We start from the raw sequence: 27730 nt of genomic DNA, 5'->3' as shown, positions 1-27730 counted from the left end.
TACCCAACCATTCAAAGATAACTGGATGTCAAAATCTTATAAAAAGGAATAGGAGAAAGACAACAGCTTTATAGAAAGTGCCACAAGGGTACCACAAAAGAATAGAAGACATCCAACATCCACGTCAACTACCATTATTTGATGAGAATCATGAAATCAACAAACCAAAAGAAAAGCAAGGAATAAGAATTAATATGCATTCAATTCCAATTAAGCTAAGGTATCAAACAAATGTAAAGCTAGGGAAAAGAATTGAACACTATTCCTTTTCTTATCTCATATCCAATGAATGCCTTCAATTATTGGGCACACCAGCTTACAAATACCATACCCCAAGGTTTATCTTCAACAGCCAGTTTTCTTTCATTGCATCTTCTCACATTGTCTTTCATGATGGTAAACATATGCTTTCAGCTTTTATCAATTCAGAAGTTGGGCATCAAGGCTTTGTTTTGAATTTTTGTGTGTTTTTTTACAGGATTTGTTCAGAAAACTTGCATGGATTCTTGTTCTGATGCTTCTACTCTGCTTTTGGGCAACTGATTCTGATTGTTCTCTACAAGAGGACATCTATATTGCAAGGAAAATGGGAAATTCTCTGAATTTCCTTGTTGTTGGAGACTGGGGCAGAAAAGGATTGTTCAACCAGTCTCAAGTTGCTGTCCAGGTTAAGTTTTCTATGTTTTTTAATTATGGTAAATGTTTTTTATCAGAGTTATGAATGAAAAAAATCAAAGTACGAGAAAATCATCTCACAATAACTTAAATTGACATGAAACCACCTAAATTTCAATTGATTATATTTTGATGTAAGAAAAGAAATAGTATATGTCGATTTTTGATTTTGAATAAAAACTGTATTAATTTTTTCTTTCAATGTTTCGGATCACATTCTATGATTTTCATCGAGAAGAAAAGAAAAAATGAATTGGAATACAGATTTGAAACTTTATAAAGTATTTTCATAAGATGTAACGCTTTAGATTACAATGGTGGAAGTGAATTTTAATTCTGGTGCAGATGGGAAGAATAGGAGAGGAGCTGGGGATTGACTTTGTTATTTCCACTGGTGATAATTTTTACGAGAATGGATTGACTGATACAGAGGACCCAAGTTTTGCACACTCTTTCTCTGAAATCTATACTGCCAAAAGCTTGCAGACACAATGGTATTCTGGTATGATTTTATCCATTATAACAGATGAATTATGAGTAATTTTGATATTGGTAATTGAGAAGCTAGAAGCATTTAACAACTTAAAAATGTATTATGAACAGTGCTAGGAAACCATGACTACAGGGGAGATGTTTTGGCTCAGCTGAGCCCCAGTCTGAGAAGCAGAGACCCTAGATGGTATTGTGAAAGATCCTTCATACTCAACTATACAATCCAGCCACAGTTTGGAGGTACTTAGACATAATAATAAAGGTGTCACAAATTGATTTCAGAAACTTTTACTTACAACTGATCTAACTAAAATAATATAAAGGAGATTCCAAGAAAATAAACTGAAGTTTAATTTTGATAATGCATTATGTTTTGTGTTGATTTGGTTCTTCAGATCTTGGTTCAGTAGATTTCTTTTTTGTGGACACCAACCCCTTTGTTGATGAGTATTGGGAGCCGAGTGAGCAAACATATGATTGGAGAGGGGTTCTTCCTAGAGAAAATTATATCAAGCAACATCTAGAGGTAAGATTACTGTGATAATAACAATAAAAGCTATTTTTAGGCCACAACTAAATTTAGTTGACAAATTGTTCTAAGATCAGACTCAAGAAAAACATAATTGTGTATGGATTTTAAAGAACAAATTGTCAGTTTTAAGCATGAAATTGCTTTGTAGAGAATGAAATGGCCCATTATAACCTACTAACAATCTCTGAAATGAAGCCAACCCACACCCAATCTTGCCAATCTACCTCACCTAGACTACTTTCCAAAGAAATATCTATAGTAGTTAAGTTTAAATTAGTCTAGTAATAGTTGTAACATGTATTTATGACTAATGGTGTTATAAAATGCAGGACCTGACAAATGCTTTGGTGGCTTCAAGGGCTACATGGAAAATAGTTATAGGGCACCATGGCATCAGAAGCATTGGATCACATGGAGATACAACTGAACTTGTTCAGCATCTGCTGCCAATTTTAGAAGTAATCTAAACACTTTTTGTTCAAGTATTACTTTTAGGCCCATTCAAAAAGACAATTCCTCATTATTTTTTTTTTTTTTTTGCTTCTGTAAGGTCCATGGAGTGGACGCTTACATGAATGGGCATGACCATTGCCTTGAACACATTAGCAGCCTTAACAGGTATAATTAATCACTTGACATTAATGAGGCAAATTGTAACACTGCAATACTTTTTTATAAGGATTCATCTGACATGGGTATTTGACTGTATGTAATGGTTGTGATGGTGTAGTCCCCTGGAGTTTTTGACAAGTGGGGGAGGATCTGAAGCATATAGAGGAATTATCGAATCAGCAGACATGAAGGGTGTACGATTCTTTCACGATGGTCAAGGTTTCATGTCCATGCAAATCACGTCAACATCTTTGCATGCTAAATTCTACGATGTTGATGGGAATCTCATTCATCATTTGGATTTACTCAAAGACCAGCATTTTTCTTATTGACATGTTAATTGAATTATTTCAGCCCTGATTGAACTGGTAATACTATTTGGGCTGGGTATGGAAACACGTTTTTAATTAAGCTCGCATTAATGTCTTGAATATCGAGATAAGTTGGAAAATTTCTGTTTTCTTGTACGTCTGTCATTTTTCTTTATAATTTTGTTTCAGATATTTTCATGCTCAGGTGTAATTATGTTTATATAATTATATATGTAATGAGGATGTTCTAAACCTAGTGATCTATATTTGTTTTAAAGGTATTGTTCTCTTTCTATTTTATATGTATTTTCTATGTAATGAGATGTTCTAAAGCTAGTGATCTATATTTGTTTTAAAGGTATTGTTCTCCACAAAAGTATCTTCATACAATTGAATATCAATCAAATTCATCGTATTAGAAGAGATTATTCTAATAAATAACTAAATGTATTAAAAATAGAGATTTAGAATAGTTTTTTATATTGTTTATTCAAAACTTTTTATTTTATCTTATAATTATTTAGGTGTATTTATTTAAGATTATTTTATTTTATTTAAAAATTGTTTTGATTATATAAAGTGAGAAAGGGTCTGAACCCATTGTTTTGTTTATATTATATGAAAAGTGATGGAGAAAAAAGAGTCTACAAATGCTTTAGCATTAACACAAAAACCACACAAAAGATTTTCTTCAATCTCATTATATCAAGATGATTACAATTGCCGCTAGTTTATAGAGGTCTTAACTTACAAACACTATATCAATGTAAAGGGAAAAACAAAAACCAATTAACAAACTCATTTCATAGGAAAGATATTCCCCATAATTTATGAGAGAAATTACATGTTTCAACACTCAGACCCTTAATTCCTACTGTTAGTTACTTCTACATTCATAAATTCTTTCTTATATGTGCAAAATAATTTTTAGTAATGACTTTGTAAAATTGTTTGCTAATTGATCTACTAATCTACAAAAGTCTAAGCATATTTCTATTGTTTACTAATTCTCTAATGAAATGGTATCACGTGTTGATTTGTTTGCTCCTTTTTTGAAAAACATGGGTCTTTGAAAATGCAATTGCTGAATTGTTATCATACTCTATTGGAGTTGGTCCTTCCTGATTATGCAATAAATGTTTCATAGCTCACCTTATCTATATTGCTTAACATACTATTGATTTTTTTGAAAATATTTGGATTCAATTGATTCAATTGTCACTATAGGCCATTTCTCCAATGCCATGAGACAACACTAGATCCAAAATGAAAGACATACTCTCATGTCATTAGTGCTACCTATAAAATCACTATCAATTTACCCAATCAAATAAATAATTGATGTGGAATACAATATTCCATGTTCTATTGTTCTTGCTATATCTCAAAATTCTCTTCCCAACTTGCCAATGTGACTCTTTTGGTGACTTTATAAATCTTGATATTAGACTAACACCATACATGATATCTAATATTGTGGTTGTCAGATACATCAAACTTCCAAAGAGTCTTTTGTACAAAATTGGATCAATAATAGATCACTCAAGTCTTCTTTTATGAGTCTGGTTCCTAGAGCAACTTGAGATTGATGTTGCTTTCCAATTCAAAATCCAAAATCTTCTCAACACATCCTTAGCAAATTTAAATTGATTAATAAAATGTCGTTATTAGACTAAAAAAAAATAGTGTGTAAGAAATATCTCCTTAATCCGAAATTTGTCATTTCAATTTATTTCTTCATGGTTGATTTAAACATAAATCAAATTATCAACCTATAAACATTCAATGCATTTTTTTCCTTCCTTTGTTTTGTATATAATGTGGGCTCATAGGTGGTTTTGATAAATCCATTACTAATCATGTATGAGTCAATTCAACTATGCCATGCTCTCAGTGCTTTCTTGAGACCATAAAGAGATTTGTTCAATCTATAGACCTTTTCAATTCAAAGCCTTATAGGTAGCTCCTAATTTGTGGGTTAAATGAATCCATTTTCTACCAAATCTTAGACTTCTTGTAAACAAAAATATATTTCCATTTTTATTAACCAAAACTCATAATTCTTACATGTAAAAATGAGAATTTGAGGCTACAAGGAATTGCTAATTGATGCCATAATCATTTGTTAACTAATATCCTTTCTTGGATAGCTTTGTGTGCTTTTTATCCTTCAATGACCTTCTTTGCATTTAATCTTTCTTATTTTGCATTTTTTAACAACTACAATTTGAGTACTATATCAATAATACTTTCTCCATGTACTGTCTACTTTCTTACAAACAACCCTTTATGATTATGGCATTCATGTGGGTTGAACAAATGTGAGCAATAATGTTGGAAAATATTTGTCCTTGCACCAAAAGATCGACCTGTTAACGCCCGATACAAATGCTAAAGAAAATGGATCCATGAGAGGTGGTTAGTTCATGTACCAAATTTGAAGAGGGATGTTGGAGATTAGTCCAACAATCCCCCCTCAATGTCACTCGAGGGGATTTGAACCTACAACTTGACTCTAATACCATTTATCGGAACATATTTGTTGTTGCGCCAAAAGATCAACCTGTTAACTCTCGATAAAAAAACTAGAGAAAAATGGATCTATGTGAGATGGTTAGTCCATGTACCAAATCTAAAGGGGACACTAGCAATTAGTCCAACAAATAGCCCTTTAAAGGATGGCTTGATATTTGTGAGATATGTGACTAACATAAATCATTTAAATTTTAATGACTGCAATTAATAATTTCAACTTTTCCTTGGCTATGTTTTGGTTACTCAATGTTTTTCAATAGACACAAGCTTGAATGAAACAAAAACCTTCTTTTCAGTAAACTCTTCAAGGACATCAAATTCCTCTTATTGATTAAACTATTCCTACAATGACTAATAAAATTAAAATAGTGATCTCCTTTTTTGGGGGGGCTTTTTTCCCTTTAACAACATCTGTAAATGACTTTTAATGATTAATTTCTTTTCATTCCTTACTAATTTACTGAGCAATGCGGCTAGTTAACTAATCTATAAATCTAGCAATTCCAGTTTTTGGGAAATGATCTTTTGATCTTTTATTCAGCTTCAATTCTCCCTTGATCTTCAAGCTCCAATACCAATATGATGGAGAATAGAGAATTTATGAATGCTTCAAAATTTATATAAGAAACTACATAGAAGGTTTTCTCCAATTTCTTTATATCAATATGATTACAACTGCCTTCAATTTATAGATATATTCATTTTTCATAACAAAAATGATTAATTTGGAAACTTATAAACTCTATATTAGTATTAAAAAAACAATTAACAAATTGATTTCACTTAAAGATATTCCCCACAATTTATGGGAGAAATTGCATGTTTCAACAAAAAAAAATTATTTTATTCTGTATGTAAGTTTTAATTTTAGTTTTGAAAAAGACACTATTCATTTTGTTTTCACTTTTGTAATGTTTAACTACATCTATTAAAAAATAGATAGAACTTGTTTAATTCACTTGTGGAGTGTAGTGGATATGTTAACAATAACTACAAAAATAATAAAAATATAAAACAAATTTAAGATATATGATCACAAAATTATAATAACTCTACAAAATGTTTATGTGCATTAAATTATAATTTTTTTATGGAGGTGTTTCACAAATTCATTTTTACTATTGGACATGAGAGCATGAGAAATTCTTAAAATAAGAACCAAAGATTGACAAGTTTACCAACAAACCAAGAACCCAATGACATGCATTATTATTTTCATTTATTTTAATGATTAAATAACTATGCACTTAAAACAAATACATCTAAAATAATTATATATGCTCAAATATATAATAATAATAATATATATAAATAAAATAGTATCTAAAGTTTTAAATATTTTAAATAAAATAGTATCTTACATATAAATTACATTATTTTTTATACTTTTATAGAAGTAAAAAATTAAAATTAAAGAAATTATTAAAAAATATATAATCAAATAATTCTTAAATAATGCCTAAGCATATTGTCTTTTTAGATTTAAATTTAATATAACTTTTAAATACATAAAATAATAGATGTGTCTACATTTATGTATGAAGTATATAAAGAAACATATATAGAATAAAATTAATAATTTCTAAATTCATATATTAAAATAACACAAGATAAATTTAATAATACTTAGTGGACTATGTATTGAGAATGATAAATTCATAAGAGATCACTTTTAGTATGTCTACTTTTTAGTGGATATGTATTTTAGTGGACTATGTATTGAAAATGATATCTCTTTACATCTTTCACATAGATTTTTTAATAGAATAGTACACTATTTTTCTTTTTTTTTGATAGATAAAACATAGGGATTTTTAGCCTAGCCTGCACTAGTAGAGGTCACAAGGGGGACCTCTTCCCCAAACCCAACACTCATCCTTCACAATTTATCTCCCTTCTCTCTCCCCCTCTCCTCCTCTCCTTACTGTTTGCTTCATCCACCCTCTTCTCTCCCTACTTTTGATCTCGTCTTCTTCATCCCATTCTTCAACTTCAACTTTCCTCTTCTCTCTCCCCTTCTCTGATCTTCCTCGTGCTTTCCTTTTTCTCCTTTCTTCTTATCCTCCTACTACCTCCTCCGTCATCCTCCTGTCACCTCCTCCCCCCTCCTCTTCCCTCCTCTCGATACCACTTATTTTCTCCTCCAATCACCTTCTTTTCACCATTAGTCACCTTCCTTCCTCCTTTCTTCTCCTACCTCTCCATCAGCCTCCTCCTTCCTTCCTCATACTCTCCTACCTCCAAGACTCCTGCCTCTCTACCTACCTCCACCCTGCATCTACTACCATCTGCTACCTCCTCCTATCTCCAACAACCACCCTCCTATCTTTTACATCTTTCATCACCAACATCTTCACCATCCTCCTCCAACCATCATTCCTCCACATCTACACTGGCATCATCATCACCCTCCACACTGTCTGTAGGGAAATCCTTTGTCTGTAGCATAGGTCAATGGATCAATCATGCACCAACACCTCCACCCTCCTTGCATCAATCCTCTGTGTCTACCACCCGCTAGTGAACTCCTTCACACATAAGCCTCCCTCCATCATGTAGGCCTCGGTGAGTCTCAAACTTGAGACATCCATGAAGTCATGGACTCACAACAACCATTATGCCATGGGGACATCCCTAGAATAGTATACTAATTTTACTTAATTTTTTTTTCTTTTAATGAATAGACATCACAACCACAACTTAAAAGATAAAGCATATGTAACAATGTGTAAAGATATACTTACCAATCATTTGGATGGATATAATACCATGAATACAATTGGTGATCCTTCAGATTGCCTTCAATCATGTTGATCATACCAAACACTGAATCAAACCATTTCTCTCAAATGTCTCACCACAAATATCATTTGTTAGCCTTTGCATCACCAATGACCTTAAGTTGACATCAATGACAACACCATGTTGCACACATTGCCAACAATCTTGAGATAATAGGACTAGGTCAGTAGGGAGTCATTCTATAGATTGAATTGGACTAATTAGTTGATTCATAGACCCTTGAAGCTTAGTAACCTACCTATTTAATTATTTGTTCTTGTTTTTATCTTTCTCCATTCAGTCAATCATTACATTTATTTTTGCCTTTAACCTTGCAATCTCTTGTTCTCTTGTGGAATGTCCAAGGTTGATGATTGATATCTGATAATTAGCTGAAGTCATGTCCTTTTTGTCCTTTTGTGTAATGGGCCTAACAATCTAGGGAATCCTTGAACTTGTTGATGGGTTCCCAAATTGTATTTTAAATGGCACCTTTTTCTTTTTTATTTTCCAAGAACTATTGAACTTTCAAAAAATTCCATGACATTTCCTAAGTTTATTTTAATATGATGTACTAGACATGGTTGTTAATGTTTTAATGAAATTTTTACATGTATATATGGTTGTTGATTAAGATTTAATGGGATAATATGATTAATATTTATAAATAGGTATTTTTGTGAAAAGGCTAATTTATTATGCAACAAGTAAAGAAGACATGAGTGTTGAGTTGGTCGTGAATAAGGAAGATTAAGTAGTTTCATCAAACTCCTACTATGAAAAAAAGCTTATAGAATCAAGGACTCTTAGCAGTTAGTTTCAATGTTTTTCTATTATATGATTCTATTACTTGTCCACACATGCGTCTATGATTAGATCTTCTCATTTATGTTAGAAAGTTATGAGAGGAATTTGTTTCTTAGTATGTGACAACTTTGTGTTCTTTTATAAAATAACTTGATCCCTTCTTAACAAGGAGGAGCAACATATCTAGTTATGAGTCCAAGTTAGTTAGGATTAGTTAAGTTAAAAAATTGCAAAGAACAATGGATTGAATGACCAAGTATGATGTTTTTTCTATTTTCTCAAATAAGCAATCAAATTCCAACAAGTTTTATTTTAATCTTTATGAAGTAATTTGCATTCAATGCATTGACTGTTAGTGGATTATTCTATGTGACAAGTGTAGATACCGAAGTAAGGTTCCTCTTGAGGTATGATGCCACTTTGTATTTTAATTTGTCAATATTGTTATATTAAATTGTTATTTAAAGATAGTTAAAAATAATAATATAGCAACTGTTGATTGGTATTAACTATAGGATCGAATTTACCATTTACCATAGTTGTGATCTATAAGATTAATACTAGCAATACTCTTTGATCCTTCAATTAATTATTAATTTAGTAATTCTTACCTTCTTATTCAATGATTTATTTAATGAATGAAAGCATTTAGAGACCGAAAAAATCTCCTAGTGTACAAACAATACAGGGCTCATCTCAAGTATACGTCCTTGGTTGGTAATTTAATGCATTCTCTTATAATTAATGGTTTCTTAATGTAGGATAGTTTTAGCCTTTAAAAGTTGAAATGCATGAACATACTACTCTAGATGATTATTTGTATAGGTATCATCACTTGTGATAGAAGATAGTACAATATATATTTTATTTTGGGTTTGGGTACTTCTATTTTTTGCATTAGAATTTTCAAATCTATAGGGGACTATTTCAATTTGCTTTAATATTTGGATTTCATGAACCAAACATGTAGGAGTGTTCTAAGGTTCTTGTTCTTCTACTTTTTGTTGTTTATATTAGTTATATACTATTTCTTACAATTTATTGTTGTTCAACAAAGGTATTCTCTTTTGATTGTTTCTCCATGTGAACATCTTCAGTGTTATCTTTATTTACTTCAATATTGGCTTGATATACCATCATTTTTACTAGAATGTTGTCATTTGGTTGGCTTACTATTTTTTCAATGCGAATTGTAAGATCAACCTCTTTATTGATCAATTGTACTTCCTCAAATATAATATCATCTCTATTTATTTCTTGGATAGTTACAAGAATTTCTAAAATTTAATCTCTTCAAAATCGAATGAAATACCAACATTAAAATCAATATCCGTTTTTGTTTCTTGTTCAATGATAGGGTCAATACCTATATCTACTTAACAAAAGTGTCATTGAGAAGGGATCACTTGTTCAATTTGTTCTAATTCTTTCTAAACTGAATGAAAACTACCTCTTGACACTTTCATGTTATGTGCTTTGTTCACCTAGAATTGGAGTTTCTCATTCCTTGTGAAGTTTGGAGTTTTGTATCTCTATAACTTGTTACTTCTCTTTGTTCTAATTCAACTTTTTCTAGTACCTCTACAATTATTATTGTGGTGGGTATGGACATGGGAGACATAAGTATTGTTGTGGATGGGGAGGAAGTGGGGTTTTTTACCTTTGGTTGTTTACCTTTTGAGTCCATTATCGACAAAGAAAATTATCCTCATAGTGTCTATGTTATAATAGGAATAATCTAGCTTCTATCTATGGAAGGGATACTAAACCAAATCCTCATGCTATGGTGTTCCCATGGGGTTAATTAGTATGAAATTGAAAGGTTGAGTAGGGGTAGAAACCCTTACTGGAGTGGTCACCATTGTCACTCCTAGATCTAAATAAACTTATTCAATGACAACTTCCCTTAATTTGATTATTTTTTCTTCTTGGACTCTTTCTTTTCTTAATAAAATATCATAAAAAATATCATATTTACTAGACCTATCCTTCCATTACTTAGTATTTTCCTTTCTATATGTTATGATGACTCCTTTTTCTTTCAAAGATTGGATATGTTGGTTTGACCATTCTTGACTAGCATCCAAGATATGTTTAGTTATTTCATCAATGGAAGACACCTTACTTTTAGATCAATTGGTTTTCAGGATAGGTTCATAAAGGAACTATTCATTTTATAACTTGTATGCAATTAAATTTCATCATCCTTCACCTACTATGGTAACATGTGAGTACCCATTATTTTTATTTGATTATTATCAATCTTTGACCTATGAATTTTTTTATATTTCAAGGTCATCAAGGCAATCTTCCTAAAAATCCTTAAAGTGAGGTTTATTCTTGATGAAATATATGAAAAATCTTTTCATTCTACACATACTGTCATAGTTAGGTCATGCATGATCATAGAGTTGCAAATTAAGCAATTATAATTCTACATCAAAATATTTTGTACAACTTAAGCTGTTATAGATGTACCATTCTATGTGAATAGGGAATTATCCATGTATGTCCTTTGATTCCAAGAGTGCACGTGATTTTGTCAACTCTCTATAAATTTTAAGTAAAAACACCTTGTCGATTGAATATATAGGAAATTTGAAAGGCTTTCCTAAGAATTATTCCATTCCAATGTAAGTGATTTTTTGGAATCAAATATACCTTCCCTTGCTATTTATGAAACATTTTCCATCAATGAATATTCATTTGGATTTATATCCCTCCATTGTTGGAACTAGCCATATGGTTAAGCCATCGTTTACCCTTCTAAAATGTTTAAATGACTTTATACTCCAATTAAGTGTAATAATTAAATACTAGGGTTTTTCTTAGTCTAGTTCTTAGAGTATCCACTCGTTGTATTCAAAAAAAAGTAAACCTTAATGTAGGAGAACATATCAAGTAGGATGTCATGTAAAACTTGTGAATTTTCCTAAAACTAGTGATTTGTTTGTGTAAAGTGTCACTAATGACTTTTGATTAGTGTATCATCCTTTCTCTAGTTAATATGGTTTCCACATATGCATAATCCATGTTACAAAAGTAGCAATGTTTGAAAGAACAACTCTACTTGTAAAAGTTACTATATCTCTGATTTCATTTTGAAAATAACTCTTATATAATATCTGTTAGAATTCGTGAAATGTGAATCCCACAAGCCCAATTATCTTCTGCAAGAATACCTGTCACACATAGAAAGAAAATTGAATAAAAAAAAGATAATTGAAGACAATTAACAATAATTGAATGTATTGCTTTGAAATTGATTTTGCTTATTGCTTAATAACAATGAAAGATATGACATCCTTATAAAGAAATCTAACTCTAAAGATAGAAACCCTAAATGGTGGAGTCTACAAGATAGATTGACAGTTAAAATAGAATGCTTGAATCAATCATGTATGCACAAAAAGCATAATAGACTAATTAATGCATGAAACTCTAAAAATTCTAAACATAGTTTGCATTATGCATGGAGATAAATATTAATTAATTAACTAAATAATAAATTATTTAGTGAATTAATGCAATTAAGTGAATAATTAAGGTATGAATTATTTACTCCAACAATATCTTTGGCATTTTTTATACCAATTTCTTTGTTGTGCTCATCCATTTTATGTTGATCACCCTTTTGCACTTCTCTGGACTACTATATTAAATTATTTTGTTCGTTTTTGTCTATCAAGTGGAGTTACCATGGTCTAAAAGTGAATGTTGAAGGCATTTTAGATTCCTTTTGTACTCAAATATATGTAAAACCGACCTTTGGTGATGAATTATCTTTTATCGTTATCATAAATATATATGCATTCTAATACTATTTCTAGACATTCCATTGCCACTAGGAAATTTGCTATCTCATCAAATTAATTCAACATAATCTTCTTGGCCCATGGGGTTGCATTTTTTACTATTATTCTTTGGTGAAAATCATGCATGCTTATGTGTGCTAGTTTTATGTCTAAAAATTCACCCCCTTTCGAAAGATATAAGAGGACATAGACATTATTTTGAATTCATACTTCTTATATTTCACCCTCTTGCTCATTTTTCCTATAAGATAGAGAATTTCACAACTACCAAATCGATTCTCTAAGGTTTGTCCTATTTATCATTATCTCAACTAGGGTTTCTTACTTTCTAATAGCTAGGGTTACATATAGATTCTATGACTTGACTTAATCTAAACAACACATAAAATGTGTATGCCAAGAAGTGTGGTATCTGCAAGAGAGACACAAACCACTCAAACACACCAATTAAACATTGCATTAGAGATTAGAATCAACAAAACAAGTTAGTCAATAAAAAACTCTCAAAATTGTCTCATTGTCCTCTGTCTCTAAGGATCCTTTAGATTCAAGGTGTCTCTTATCTTGGAAGAGCACTTGATCTTAGGATGACTACTCAAAGAGTGAGAGATAGTGTATGATCTAAGATCTAAATGAATGCAATTATGATCCTAATGATGATTTTGATAATGAATATGAAACTATGATATTGATATGGTGCAAGATGATAAGATTGATATGAAGCTAAACTAGCATGAAAATGATATTGAGATGATATTAAGCTAGCATGAAAATGAAACTAACATGATATATTGATAACATGATATGCAAAATAATATAAATCTAGGCTATGATGCTACTAAATGATATAATTACTATTGTCAAAGAGAGGCTAAAATACTAAATGCTATGTGACTATAGTGTAGATGCATAAAACTTGGATCTGTGTAATGGAGGAAATGGGCTCTATTTATAGAAGAATTGGCCAAATGGATGGCTAAGATTAAGTAATCTTAATGTTCAAGGGTCAGGATTGAAAGTTATCAATCCATATGAGTTTTTCAATCCAATCTCAGGTTGACAAGAATCACCATGAGGAGGCTTGAGGGGATGTTAAGTAAGCATTAGATGCTTATTAAGATTTGAGGGTTAACCTTAAGAGGATAATCCATTGGATAAAGCTATTATCCAAGGATGAAGGCTATTGTCCAAGAGTTAAACTCTTGTGCAAAGTTGGAAGATGGTCAAAGGGACAACCATCATGGGCTAGGGTGATGAATAAATGATGTCTTGTAAGAGCATTGAAGGCTCTTTGAAGACTTTGGAGGTTAACTTGTTGGAAGGTAGATAACCTTCAAGGATTTAAAACTCAACAAGTTAACTTGTTGAAAAAAGTTAAGTCTTAAACACATTTTGAAGACTTTCCCCAAATTTGGAGAAGTGACTCCCTCAATTTTTGGGATGTGACATGATTAGAGGAATTTAGGATAGTTAAGTGGGATTTGAGGACTTCTAGAAGAATGATTAAGAGGTTAATGAAAAATGTAGGAGGATGCAAGTGGGAGATATTATGATTTTAATTAAAATAAAATATTTTATTTCAACTAAAATGCTCGTGCAACTTGTTTTTGTAGGAAAATGCAAGTTGGGATGGGGGGGTTATAAATAAATTTGATTTATTTATATGCAAGGATGATTTTAATTAAATGTAAATTTAATTAAAATGGTGAAAAGGGGATTTTAATTTTTATTTTTTTTGGCAAGGTGGCAATGCCACTTGATATATTTTATTAATAATATATAATTTTTACAATATATTTAAAAACTGACTCAAACTGAGCTCCCAGAGAAAAGAACCAGCAAGAAAAACTTTGGTCATTGCTCATCAACATGACTATATAAGAGAAGTAGTGAACAATCCTCTAGCCAGAGCTAGTTACAAAATAGAGATCAACAAAGGAGAATGCAGGCTCATTTACAAATAGGAGCATGCAAGCTCATTTTACAGAATAGGAGCATGCAAGCTTATTTACAAAATAGGTTCCTAGGATATCTTGAAGGCCCTGCAACAAAGAACTCCTACAACCAGAATTGACATGCTCCTGCACCAAAAAACAATTGCAACCAATATATATATATACTACAGAACGCAGAGAATTTACAAGAAACGCAAGGTTCCAACACATGACTGACACCAACGACATGAGATCTGGGGTCCGCCATTATAGACAAATGCCAAAGGAGAAGAGGTGAATGCGAAAATGCTAGAGAGAAATGAAGCCTAAAATTTTTATGTCGTAAATGAAAAGAAAGAGGAGATATATCATAAAAATCTGACAAACCAAAAGAAGCGACGTACAAAGATAATCATGAAAACAACGCTACGCCAAACTTTAAATGGCATATGAAGGACGAATTCCCAATGTGAAAATCAATATCTCCAGATTTCGCACCAGAAGAGAGTACCAAACACATGAACAACATCAATAACAACCAACTCATCATTAATGAATGCCAAGTGATGATCAAGTAAAGCAAAGTACCTCAAATCAAAACCAAATGGAATTATGAAAAGAAATACATCACCAAGAGAAGAGAATATCAACTCATATAAATGAGCAATCATATAATAAGAAAGATTAAATACTCAACTCTCTATAGGCTATACTTAATAGGTTTGGGAAGCTCATCAACTCACCCCCCAATTGAGAGGAATCAATAACAGTTTTGTCACAACCCATATTAGCGAGGCAATCAACCAATGCATTACCTTCACGATAAACATGTGAGATGATGAGGTGCTCAAACGTATCAAGAAGAGTCCATATTTGTTCAAGAATATACCAGAAATGCCAATTATCAGCTTTTCTTGTCTTGCAAGCATTAATGACAATAGCTGAATCACCTTCAATATGAAGGTATTTGAAATTCAAATCCTTGGCCATAACAAGACCTTCTAAAAGAGCACAAGCCTTGGCCATATTATTTGTGCCAGGAGAAATTGGCATAGCTTTTAATGCTAATAAAGAACCCAAATGATCATGAAAAACTATCCCTTGTTGGCATTTGGCATTATAACAGACAAGGAGAGATTGTTGGCATTTCAGTAAGGATATTGAGAAGGTTGTTGATGAATATGGATATAACTGATTAAGGATGTTTACTGTCTTAATATTATTATTTTGTCATTGATGTCAAGAAATTGATTTTCTAATTCAGTATGATGTTGCCATATCTTAAGAAGTATGATCTGATGAGTATAAAGATGTCGGTAAAAGACACAGAAAGAATATGATGAATAAGGGGATGAATAAGTTATTCAATGGGCAACTATTACCGAGTTAGACAATGATGAGATCATGATGTTTAGATTGTTTTGATATCCTACATATGTTATTTATTGTAAGGTTAATACTATATTATGTTACCGAGCAAAGAACCTAGTCGGTAAACCCTAAGGTTATCGCTATCGGTTAATGAAGGCAGAGTGTCTACCGAGTAAAGTTTAGTATTTACCGAGTTGTAACAGAATGCATCAAATGGTTACATGCATTATTTAATGAAGGAAGCTGATGAGCTGGCTATGATTAAATGATTGGTATACCGTGAGTGAAGTTTGTTAAAGAATCTATGGCAAAGGAAAATCGACAGGAAGATCTACAACTCAGATTAAACTGCAATACCCTAGCACAAGTTCCAAGAAATGTATGCAAGTTCCAAGGCGGGGTAAAACATTTTTCAAATCGAAGAATACATTGAACCTGGTCAAAGTTTGAAGATTTGATGGCTATGATTGATCATGGGAAATGTGATCAAGGAGATTAAGTGGTTGGCAATTGTTTATAAATAGGGAACTATTGATAAACAATGTATGCGGGCAAGTGTATGCACAGGGATGCTACATAGTGATTACCGAGCACAAAAGCTTGAAGACCTGTTTTGAATAATACAGTATAGAGCGCAGCAGATGGACAAGATTAGTTCTATGTCTAAATTGTATTGAACAAATAAGAATTTGCTTTAGCATTTTAGATGTGAAGTTGCAGATAGATCTTTATTACTGTTATTTTGTGAAGTGATAGAAAATCTCTTAACCAAGTGGACTTAACAGTCTTATTTGTAAAACCCTCTAGCAAGGTGACATTCTGATTGAGTGTTTGAAATCATTTAACAAGGTCACTTCTAACAAGGTGAAGATCCTAACAGATCTAAGGGAAATCCCTTAACTGGGTCACATCTAGCAATGTGTTTTTAATCTTTAACAGGATTTGCTTTTAACCGAGCATACTCTAGAAGAGTATATTTCTTAGTGGGTCCGAAATCCCACAGTGGTTTTTCTCTATTTGGGTTTCCACGTTAAATCTGGTGTTATGAGGTTTATGATGTTTATATGCTTTTGAGTTTGCATGTTTAACAGTTTTGGTTATATTACTGAAGTATATGTTACCGAGGTTGAATCTGATGTTTTTATGGAAGATTAAGTTTGTATGATTCACCCCCCCCCCTCTCATCTTATCAACTTGGCATCTGTAATTAACATTAAGTATCAGAACTATCAATTGGTATCAGAGCTTTGGACTCCGGGAGAAAAGTTTAAAGGTACTTGAGGCAAAGATCCAAAGATGTATAAGAGGGATGCACCGAAGCTAAACAAGTCAAGTTTCTCTACATGGTCTCTGCACAAGTCTCTGCACCAAGACCTCCACAACAAAATGGAATTGCTGAGAGAAGAAACAGATCTATTGTGGATTGTGCCAGAACCCTAATGATTGAAAAGAAAGTGCCACAAACATTTTGGAGAGAAGCAATAAGCACAACAGTTTACACCCTGAACCGAGTACAACTGAAGAAAGGTACTTTGAAGACACCATATGAAATCTGGTATGACAAGAAACCTAATGTAAGTTATTTTAAAATCTTTGGTAGTAGATGTTGTGTACACAAAGATGATAGAAATGGCAAGTTTGATCAGAAAAGTGAAGAAGGAACATTTCTTGGTTATTCTTCTAGAAGTAAAGCATTTAAATGTCTGATCAAATCATCTAACAAAATAGTAGAAAGTGCAAATGTGAAAATTGATGAATTTGCAGAAAGAAATGATGAAGGAAATTCCAAGGAACCAGAAGACTATGATGAATTTGTCTATGTTCAACCGACAAGCCTTACCGAGAAAACTGCAGAAGAAAATGAAGAGAATATCCAGTTACTAAGTGATGAAGAAGATCATACAGAGCCTACCGAGCCTGTATTAGCCAAATATGTCAGAAGACATCATGCACCAAGTCAGATTATAGGAGATAAGGATGATCCAGTGATGACAAGGAACAAACTGAGACAGAACACATGTCTGATATCTAAATTTGAACCGAGAATAGTGAAAGAGGCATTTAATAGTGAAGATTGGATAAATGCTATGACAGAAGAGATTGATCAAATCAAGAAGAATGACACATGGACACTGGTCCCAAGACCGAAAGACAAAAATGTAATCGGTACAAAGTGGATTTTCAGAAACAAGCTGAATGAAAAAGGAGAGGTCATTCGAAATAAAGAAAGACTAGTTTGCAAAGGTTATGCACAAGAAGAAGGAATTGATTATGGTGAAACTTTTGCACCTGTGGCTAGACTAGAAGGAGTAAGAACATTGTTGGCATACGCTGCTTACAAGAATTTCAAGGTATATCAAATGGATGTCAAATCTGCATTTCTGAATGGTATATTAGAAGAAGAAGTTTTTATTGAACAACCTGAAGGATTTGCTGAAGACAATAATAAAGATTAGGTATGTAAATTGAACAAAGCATTATATGGTCTGAAACAAGCACCTAGAGCATGGTATGAAAGATTGCACTCTTATTTGATTAAGATTGGTTTTATAAGGACAAGTAAGAACATCAATATTTACATGAAGAACGATTAAAATGGAATACTGATCTCAACCATATTTGTTGATGATATTATATTTTGTGGAAATGACTCTTTATGCAAGAACTTTGGAAATGAAATGAGCAAAGAATTTGAGATGTCATTAATCGGTGAGATAAAGTATTTTATAGGTTTATAGATACTGCAAATGAAAAATGAGATTTTCATTACTCAATCCAAGTACATAAAGGAAATCTTGAAGAAATTTGGAATGGAGGTTTCAAAACTAGTAAGTACTCCTATGACTACCAACTGTAAACTATCAAAGAATGATGAATCTGCATATGTTGATGAGACACTTTACTGATCCATGATTGGAAAGCTACAATATGTTGTTCATAGCAGGCCAGACATAGCACATGCAGTAGGTATAGTTGCAAGATTCTCTGTAGATCCTAAGGAAACACACATGACAACAATCAAGAGAATTTTTAGATACTTGAAAGGCACTGAGGATTATGGCTTAGTATATCAAAAAAGAAATGATTTTGATTTAAAAGTTTATACTGATGCTGATTGGGTAGGCAACATTGATGACAGGAAAAGCACAAGTGGAGGAGCTTTCTTTTTAGGAGAAAGACTAGTAAGTTGGCTTAGCAAGAAACAAGGATGTGTTTCACAGTCAACAACAGAAGCTGAATACGCTGCTGCAGCATTGAATTGTACCAACATAGCATGGATCAAACACATGTTGGAAGGTATAAATGAGAAAGTTACCGAGCCAATAACTATATTCTGTGACAATACTAGTGCCATTAACATTTCAAAGAATCTTGTTATGCACTCTAAGACGAAACACATCTCTATCAAATATCATTATCTTAGAGAAAAATCTCAAGAGAAGAAAGTGGTGTTGGAGTATATTAGCACAAAGGAAAAAATAGCAGATATCTTCACCAAGCCATTGCCAAGGGACACTTTTGAGTATCTCCGAAGTAAGATAGGGGTCCTACCCCTATCTTCCATTCACTGACCGAGTTCGGTGAAAGCATCAATTCGATGACTCTATAGAATATATTTTAGGAGTTGATACTGATTTACACACTTTAGGAGGTTTTCTAAAGGTGTGCAGGAAACAATATAGGGAACAGGAATTGAAGACATAAATGCTCTGACCGAGACTAAGTTGACACATAACAGCAGGAAATCACTTCATACAAGAAGAAATTATGTTTTATTTCTTTACTTTTTGGCATTGTTGTCAAAGGGGGAGAAGACTGGAGAAGACTAGAGAAGACTAAGAAAAGAGGAGAAGACTAATGTATGGGGGAGAATTCTGATGACAGGGGGAGAGCATTTTAGCATTTCATAATCTCACAGCAATCCGAATCAATTAGGTCAAATCAATTGGTTTTTCCATCAATGCCAAAGGGGGAGATTGTTGGCATTTGGCATTATAACAAACAAGGAGAGATTGTTGGCATTTCAATAAGGATATTGAGAAGGTTGTTGATGATTATGGATATAACTGATTAAGGATGTTTATTGTCTTAATATTATTATTTTGTCATTGATGTCAAGAAATTTATTTTCTAATTCAATATGATGTTGCCATTTCTTAAGAAGTATGATTTGATGAGTATAAAGATGTCGGTAAAAGACATAGAAGGAATATGATGAATAAGGGGATGAATAAGTTATTCAATGGGCAACTATTACCGAGTTAGACAATGATGAGATCATGATGTTTAGATTGTTTTGATATCCTACATATGTTATTTATTGTAAGGTTAATACTATACTATGTTACTGAGCAAAGAACCTAGTCGGTAAACCCTAAGGAACCTAATCGGTAAACCCTAAGGTTATCGCTATCGGTTAATGAAGGCAGAGTGTCTACCGGGTAAAGTTTAGTATTTACCGAGTTGTAACCGAGCTGTAACAGAATGCATCAAATGGTTACATGCATTATTTAATGAAGGAAGCTGATGAGCTGGCTATGATTAAATGATTGGTATGCTGTGAATGAAGTTTGTTAAAGAATCTATGCCAAAGGAAAATCGGCAGGAAGATCTACAGCTCAGATTGAACCGCAATACCCTAGCACAACTTCCAAGAAATGTATGCAAGTTTCAAGGCGGGGTAAAACATTTTTCAGATCGAAGAATACATTGAACCTGGTCAAAGTTTGAAGATCCGATGGCTATGATTGATCATGGGAAATGTGATCAAGGAGATTAAGCGGTTGGCAATTGTTTATAAATAGGGAACTGTTGATAAACAATGTATGCGGACAAGTGTATGCACAGGGATGCTACATAGTGATTACCAAGCACAGAAGCTTGAAGACCTATTTTGAATAACAGAGTATAGAGCCCAGCAGATGGACAAGATTAGTTCTATGTCTAAATTGTATTGAGAAAATAAGAATCTACTTTAGCATTTTAGATGTGAAGCTGCAGATAGATCTTTATTACTGTTATTTTGTGAAGTGACAAAAAATCTCTTAACCGAGTGGACTTAACAGTCTTATTTGTAAAACCCTCTAGCAAGGTGACATTTTGATTGAGTGTTTGAAATCCTTTAACAAGGTCACTTCTAACAAGGTGAAGATCCTAACAGATCTGAGGGAAATCCCTTAACCGGGTCACATCTAGCAATGTGTTTGTAATCTTTAACATGATTTGCTTTTAACCGAGCATACTCTAGAAGAGTATATTTCTTAGTGGGTCCGAAATCCCACAATGGTTTTTCCCTATTTGGGTTTCCACGTTAAATCTGGTGTTATGAGGTTTATGATGTTTATATGCTTTTGAGTTTGCATGTTTAATAGTTTTGGTTATATTACTGAAGTATATGTTACCGAGGTTGAATTTGATGTTTTTATGGAAGATTAAGTTTGTATGATTCACCCCCACCCCCCCCCCCCCCCTCTCATCTTATCAACTTGGCATCTATACTTAACATTAAGTATCAGAACTATCATCCCTATTCCTGAATCACCAAGATTTCCACGAGAGGATCCATCAAAATTCAATTTACAAAAAGGGGCATTAGGAGGATGCCATTTTATGGAATTTCTGTCTACAGGAGTTTTCCAAATCCTTGGAAAGGCGGGTGATACAGGAATAATGATATTTTTCCAAGAAGATATCATAAAATTGTCCCAAGAAGAGAATTCTGAATTCATATTAAAATATTTCTGAACATGAGCATTAACTTGCTCAATAATACTTCTTTCCAAAATCCCAAGAACAACCGATAAATCCGATGAGTCACATCTAAAAATGTGCTTGTTTCTTTCTCACCAAATGGCCCATATGACTGAAGAGGGAATTATAAACCACAAACAAGCAAATAGAGAAGATGAATACAAAACTGGCCAAGACTGAAACATGTCCCATAAAGATAAAGGTAAAGGGAATGAAATAGATAACTTTTGGAGGACAAAATGCCAACAACTACTCGCAAACTCACAATGAAGAAAAAGGGGAATTAATCAAATGTTGTATTTGATTAATGGTTGGTCTTAGAAGAAAAGGGATACATTAATTAAACAAATTAAATTCTCTAATTAGGTGTGCAAGTTTCAAGTGTCTACAAAATGAAATTTAATTTTAATTATAATTGACTTATTTAACCCTTGCCAAATTTTCTTTTGGCTCTATGAGATGTATACTTGTGTTTAAATTGTTTTCAAATGTTTTAAACTTCATAAGGAATTTTTGGTATCAATCAATATCCAGGTTTTCTTTGGAATCAATATTGAACTTCTTCTCTAACTTCTTTGTTATCTTCATATAATGAATGTGAGATAATTTTAGGTTAAATTGTTCTAAAGTTCTCTTCATTGCACTTAGATTACTTTTGGTGAAAAATACTATGGTATATTATACTTTAAAGTTGTGAAAATATACAAAATTAGGGTGAATTTAATATTGAAATAAAAAAAATGTGAAATTAATATATGTTGGTAGGAATTGCTTTTTTACAAACATTTGAATTTGTACCACACCTTTTACTTTTAATGATTAAGAGGTTGAGTTTGGTCGGGTACTAATCTTCTACATGGTTCCACATTTAACTTTTAATATTCTTATATAATATATTTTAAATTGGTTTGGCTACTTTATGGAAAAAATTAGGTTCAAATATGCATTGATTCGACAAAAATACAAAAAATATGGTTGTTTACCATGGTCTAATATTCGATTTAGATAAATAGTTTTGATGTTGACATCATTTAAGAATGATTCAATTGAATATTAAAGCATGACTAGATGACAACAACATGACATGATGTTGAAGTCACCATGGTATTGGTTGTAGGAATTTTAAATTGAACTGGCATTTTATACCAATTCATGATGGTTAGGTTCAAATGGAAAAGGATTCTTTACAAAGGTTGGAAGATATCCTAATAAGGTCATTAATGCACAACATATGGATGGTTTCATGTGAAGTAGACATTTGGACAAATGCTTGTTATGCAAGTTCATATAAGCTTGATAATTTCACAAGTAATGAAATTGACTTCATAATGATCCATTGTGGGTAATGGCAAGTGAACTAGTAATTTAAATACCAAAAGGTTCAATACATTTGGAGCTCAAATCTTTGCAAGGAATTAAATTCACCTTATAAGTCAATTGAGTGCAAGGAAACTTAAATAAATTAGAACTTTATTACTACAATTGTGTGTACTTCACTTATGTATCACTTTTCTACAAAAGAGGACAATTTGTTGGAGATCCTAACCAAATGAGTTGTGCAAAAAAGGTCATGGTACTAGTTTTTAGCCAATTGGGAAGAAAAAACCTACAAGCAATTAGTTTGTTTATTTCAATGAATTTTAACAAAATTTCAAAATGAACATTGGGTTTATTTTTTGTGCTTTTTCCATCTATGATGAAAATTTGACCATTAGAATAACCAATTTGTAAGATTTGGAAGAATTACTGAGATTGGAAGACTTGCTTAGACCCAAAAAATTGGTGTCCATATTTTGCTAAACTCTAAATAAGGCGTGTTGTAAAAAGTTACAACAGTCCCTTCTTAATGTGTGATGTCTAGAGTCAATTTGCGGATAATGATCATTTATTTTTGTATAGTGATTTTGCAACACAGTTGTGGCATTAGTTTTTGGATAGATGGGGTTGGCTTGGATCACTCGACCTATTATTCTTAGCCTTATTACTTATTGGACCTTGAAGATTAAATTTTAAGGGTTGAAACTTACCTTGAACAATTTCTTGGCTATGGTGGTGTGGAATTTGTGGTTCAAGATAAATAAAAGGATATTTTAGGAGAAAGAGAGATCCATAGAGAGGAATTGGCACCAACTTAATTTTTTTATTTTGGTTTTGGGAGATAGCTTCAAGGGGGTGATTGACATATTTTAAATAATGAGAAATGCTAGTTGGCAATGTACGTAGGAAATCAGGCATAAGGTTCATAGCACATAAAAGCCAACCACAAAGTTAAAATGTTATGAAATAAATCCTAATACATTAAATAGAAGTATGGAAATTAAACACTTAAAAAAAAATGCAAACCAACATAAGTGCTTCTTCCATTCCCTTCCATTGTTCTTCTTTCTCCTTCAAATATATGTGGCTCCCACCTACAAAGCAAGTGTATTGAAAGCAACTGATGGAAAGATGATGGTAAAATTGACAACGTAAGGATACTCGAAGTGTGGTTGATTCTGATGAAAAATGCATCCAATTTATAGAAAAATTGGAGAGAGGACAACAATTAGCAAGAAATCCATATTAGATGCAATTGGATTAAAAAATGGGAAAAATCAGATTTAGAAAGAAATGTCATTGCACACTTTCCATGCAAGAGGATAAGAGTAGCCATCAAATCTAATGTTAGGATAAGAGTAGCCATCAAATCTAATGTTAGGATAAGATGCCATATCCAAACTAATGATGAATAACGAAACATGCTTCCAAATTAAAACACAAAAATAGGAGCCACTTGAGAGACATAATGAGTTGGAAATTAGGATTTAGTAATTGGGAAATTAGGTGGAAATGATGAATTAGAAATTAGGAAATTAGAAAGTGATGAAATTAGAAATTAGGAAATTAGTAAATTAGGTGAATTAATAAATAAGTTTTCATTCATTAATTAATTCAAAAAAGAGGGGGAATTAATTCAAAAAAGAGGGTCAATGAAACTTAAAATGTGAAAATATTGTTCAAAGGGACTTGTCCACACACCCACATGACTTCTTGGTGCAAGTTATGGAGTCATGAATAATGACTCAACTTCCCAAGGTAGGTTCCATGGTTCTCTATCTGACAAGATCCCTCAAGCCAATGCCTTTGCTCTCAGATCATTGAGCAAAGTGACTTAGGGATGACGAATGCAAGAATGAGGGATGTTTTAGGTTGATTTTAACATGAAATGCATCCTATTTATGCATGATTCTATGAATGAGTTAAACTAGATTATAAGATGAAAAGATTAGTAGCAATACTATCCTAACATGATATACTAGTTAATGATTTAAGCTAATGATAATAGAAATACTCTAAAATGCTTATTAGATTAATTCCTATTACAAAAAGATGCTAGATGTATTGATAAAATTGAGCATAAGTGAGATACTAAAAGCTTGGATGATCTTTTAAATGGAGGAATGAGAGCTCTATTTATAGGAAAGATAGGGCAATGGAAGGTCAAGATTGAAGGAGTTAATCAAGGGTCGGGATTGAAAGTTATCAATCCATGTTTACAATTTTCACCAATGAAATGGTGACAATTGTCAATATAAGACTTCTTGAGAGGAGATGTAAGAAGCATTAAATGCTTGAGAAGGCCTCATGGTCACCTTAGAAGGTAAGGGTTAAGGTTAGGTTAGGGTTATCCAATAGATAAAGCTTTTACCCAAAGGATAAAATCTTGTGCAAAGGTTAAAGGGATAACCATGGTCAAAGCAATGAATGCTTGATGAGACCCCTGGGTTAGAAGAAGGTTAAGTTAGGCAAAAAGTCTCTAACCATGCCACTAAGGGTTAGTTAACCATTAATGGTTTGAAGACTTTGGGGATAAATTTGTAAGAGTCCTTCCAAATTTGGGGGTATTCAACAAGTTAGCTTGTTGAAGGCATAAAGGTTTTAATGCCTTTTGAAGACTTTACTCCAAATTTGAGAAGTGACCTCCTCAAATTTAGGGAAAAGGGATAATGAATGGGTTTAGGCTAATTGATTAGGATTAGATGGATTCTAGAAGAAATTGGGAATAGGGTTAGGATGCAAGTGGGAGATGTAGAAAAATGTAAGTGGATGAGGAATAATAGGATTAATTAAAATAAATTGCTTTATTTCAATTTGGTTGCAAATTGGGGATTAAATAAATTAGATTTATTTAATTGGGGTAAACTATTCAGTTAAATGTAAATTTAATTAAAAAAGTAGGGAGAAGGGTTTTAATTAAATAAAATGATTTATTCAATTAAATGATGCAAAGGGCTTAAGTGAATTTAAATAAATAAATTGAATAATTTATTTAATTAAATAGAAGAATGTGAGTGATTTAATTAAATTAGATTTAACTAAATAGAGGAATAAGAATAAAATGAACATTAAATATTCATTTAGGAATATGGTCATTTTTATACGTCTACATTTTGCCCCTCTTTGAAGTGATGTGTGTGCACATGTTGATTCAAAGAAAAATGATGTGTCGTCATGATTTGGTTATGATCAGTGTGATGTCGTGTCGAGATGTTCATGTCATGCCCCAGATTTGATAAACGATGCCCCAGATTTGATAAATGATGTTGATAATGCCCCCTCAGGAGATGAATCAAAAATTTTAAAATTTGTTTTGTTTTGATAAATTTGATTGCATTTAAATTTTTTGTCTATGTTGAATGTGATAAGTTGATTCATCTCCCGATAATGATGTTTGTTAGGGTTAGAAATGAGACCACGAGCAATTTACGTGTTTGTCCACGCAACCCTAATTTTCATTTACCCTATAAAAAGGTAAAAAGTAATTTATTTTGTCTCATTTGTGCTTGTTGACTTTGGAGAAAGTGACACCCTGAGAAAAAGACAAAATGTTGATTCCTTTTGCTTCTCATCAATTCGAGCGCATTCGGAGGTATCGAAGGCTCGCCACATATGGACCATCGGTAAGTCATCCTTTTTTACCTCTTTTGGATTTTTGTTTTGTCATTTTTTATCATGTTTTTGAATTTTCACACACGAATTCAATGGTTTAGTGTGTCGGGGTTAAACCGTAGCGCATATGATAGGTTGCGTAGCGCGTAGAGTTTAACAAAATAGGGTAGCATCCGAGTAGATTAGGATAGCGCATCGATAGGTTAGAGTAGCGCATAAAGACATGTTAGCGCATCGGGGGCATAGGGTAGTGCATAGGAGAAAAGGGGTAGCACGTAGGAAAGACCTAGCACATAGGGTTAGTCGGGGCTCGCATGGGTAGTATAGGTTAGCGCATAGGTATAACCTAGCGCGTAGGGTTAGGTTCGCAGTGCAGGGACCAAGTAGGATAGCACATAGGCTAGAAGTAGCGTGGAGGGTAGTTTAGGTGGTGTGTGGATAGGACAGGGTAGTGCATAGATGCAGGCTAGCGCGTAGGGTTAATTGGGTAGTGCTTTAATAGGACAGGGTAGCGCATAGGTGCAGGCTAGCGCGTAGACAAGTTTGTTTAATGCATGAGCGGAAAAATTTGGGTAAAGTGTGATTTTGGATGAAGAAAAATAGGTAGGTTTTTGTCAAATTTGCTAGGATGGGTGTGAATTGTTAGTCTGCGTGTCTGCTGTTATTGTTTTGATAAGTTTGTCCAATATGAGTTCCGATATAACTTGATTTGATTTGCAATGTTTCAAATTGATATTGATTTGATGATAATTTGATATGATGTGGATTTTGATATGGATGTTTGATATGCATTGTTTCAAGTTGATATATATGTTGAACTTGAGTTGTTTTACAAGCTGATATGGCTGTGGAACTTGAGTTATTTTTCAAGCTGATATGAATGTGAAACTTGAGTTGATTTGATTGTGAAACTTGAGTTGTGTTACAAGTTGATGTAATTGTGGAACTTGAGTTGTGTTACAAGTTGATATGATTTGATATGGAAATGGATTTGATATGATGTGGAACTTGATTGGATTTTCAATGTTTCAAGTTGATATGAATTGATATAGATTTGATGAGGAAACTGATATTGGACTTGTTTTGCTTTGTGACAGGAGCACATTGGAGTGGTTCAGTCGCGAGAGTGATTTTTGAGACCGTGGTCATTGATACCATGATTGACATAGGCTAACAGGGATATCA

At 32.6% G+C, this 27730-nt stretch overlaps 1 protein-coding gene across 1 annotated transcript; it reads left to right on the top strand.

Moving 5' to 3' along the window:
- The first annotated feature begins 270 nt into the window (after nucleotides 1-270).
- LOC131072158 (purple acid phosphatase 4) lies at nucleotides 271-2778 on the top strand. The gene is made up of 8 exons (XM_058008235.2): nucleotides 271-396; nucleotides 479-667; nucleotides 1021-1177; nucleotides 1279-1407; nucleotides 1563-1693; nucleotides 2029-2157; nucleotides 2250-2317; nucleotides 2430-2778. Exons 1-8 carry the CDS (start codon nucleotides 286-288, stop codon nucleotides 2641-2643), a joined length of 1128 nt encoding a protein of 375 aa, XP_057864218.2. The 5' UTR covers nucleotides 271-285; the 3' UTR covers nucleotides 2644-2778.
- Nucleotides 2779-27730: the final 24952 nt, after the last annotated feature.

This window comes from Cryptomeria japonica, chromosome 6, assembly GCF_030272615.1.
Source record: "Cryptomeria japonica chromosome 6, Sugi_1.0, whole genome shotgun sequence".
In the NCBI taxonomy this organism is placed as follows: domain Eukaryota; kingdom Viridiplantae; phylum Streptophyta; class Pinopsida; order Cupressales; family Cupressaceae; genus Cryptomeria; species Cryptomeria japonica.
Note: the sequence above shows the minus strand (reverse complement) of the source record. Positions and strands in the feature narration are given on the sequence as shown.

Coding starts and splice junctions, on each gene's coding strand:
- LOC131072158 (XM_058008235.2), top strand. CDS start 286: ATGAATGCCTTCAATTATTGGGCACACCAGCTTACAAATACCATACCC. Junction 1,178..1,278: donor GCAGACACAATGGTATTCTG/GTATGATTTTAT, acceptor TATTATGAACAG/TGCTAGGAAACCATGACTAC. Junction 1,408..1,562: donor AATCCAGCCACAGTTTGGAG/GTACTTAGACAT, acceptor TTGGTTCTTCAG/ATCTTGGTTCAGTAGATTTC.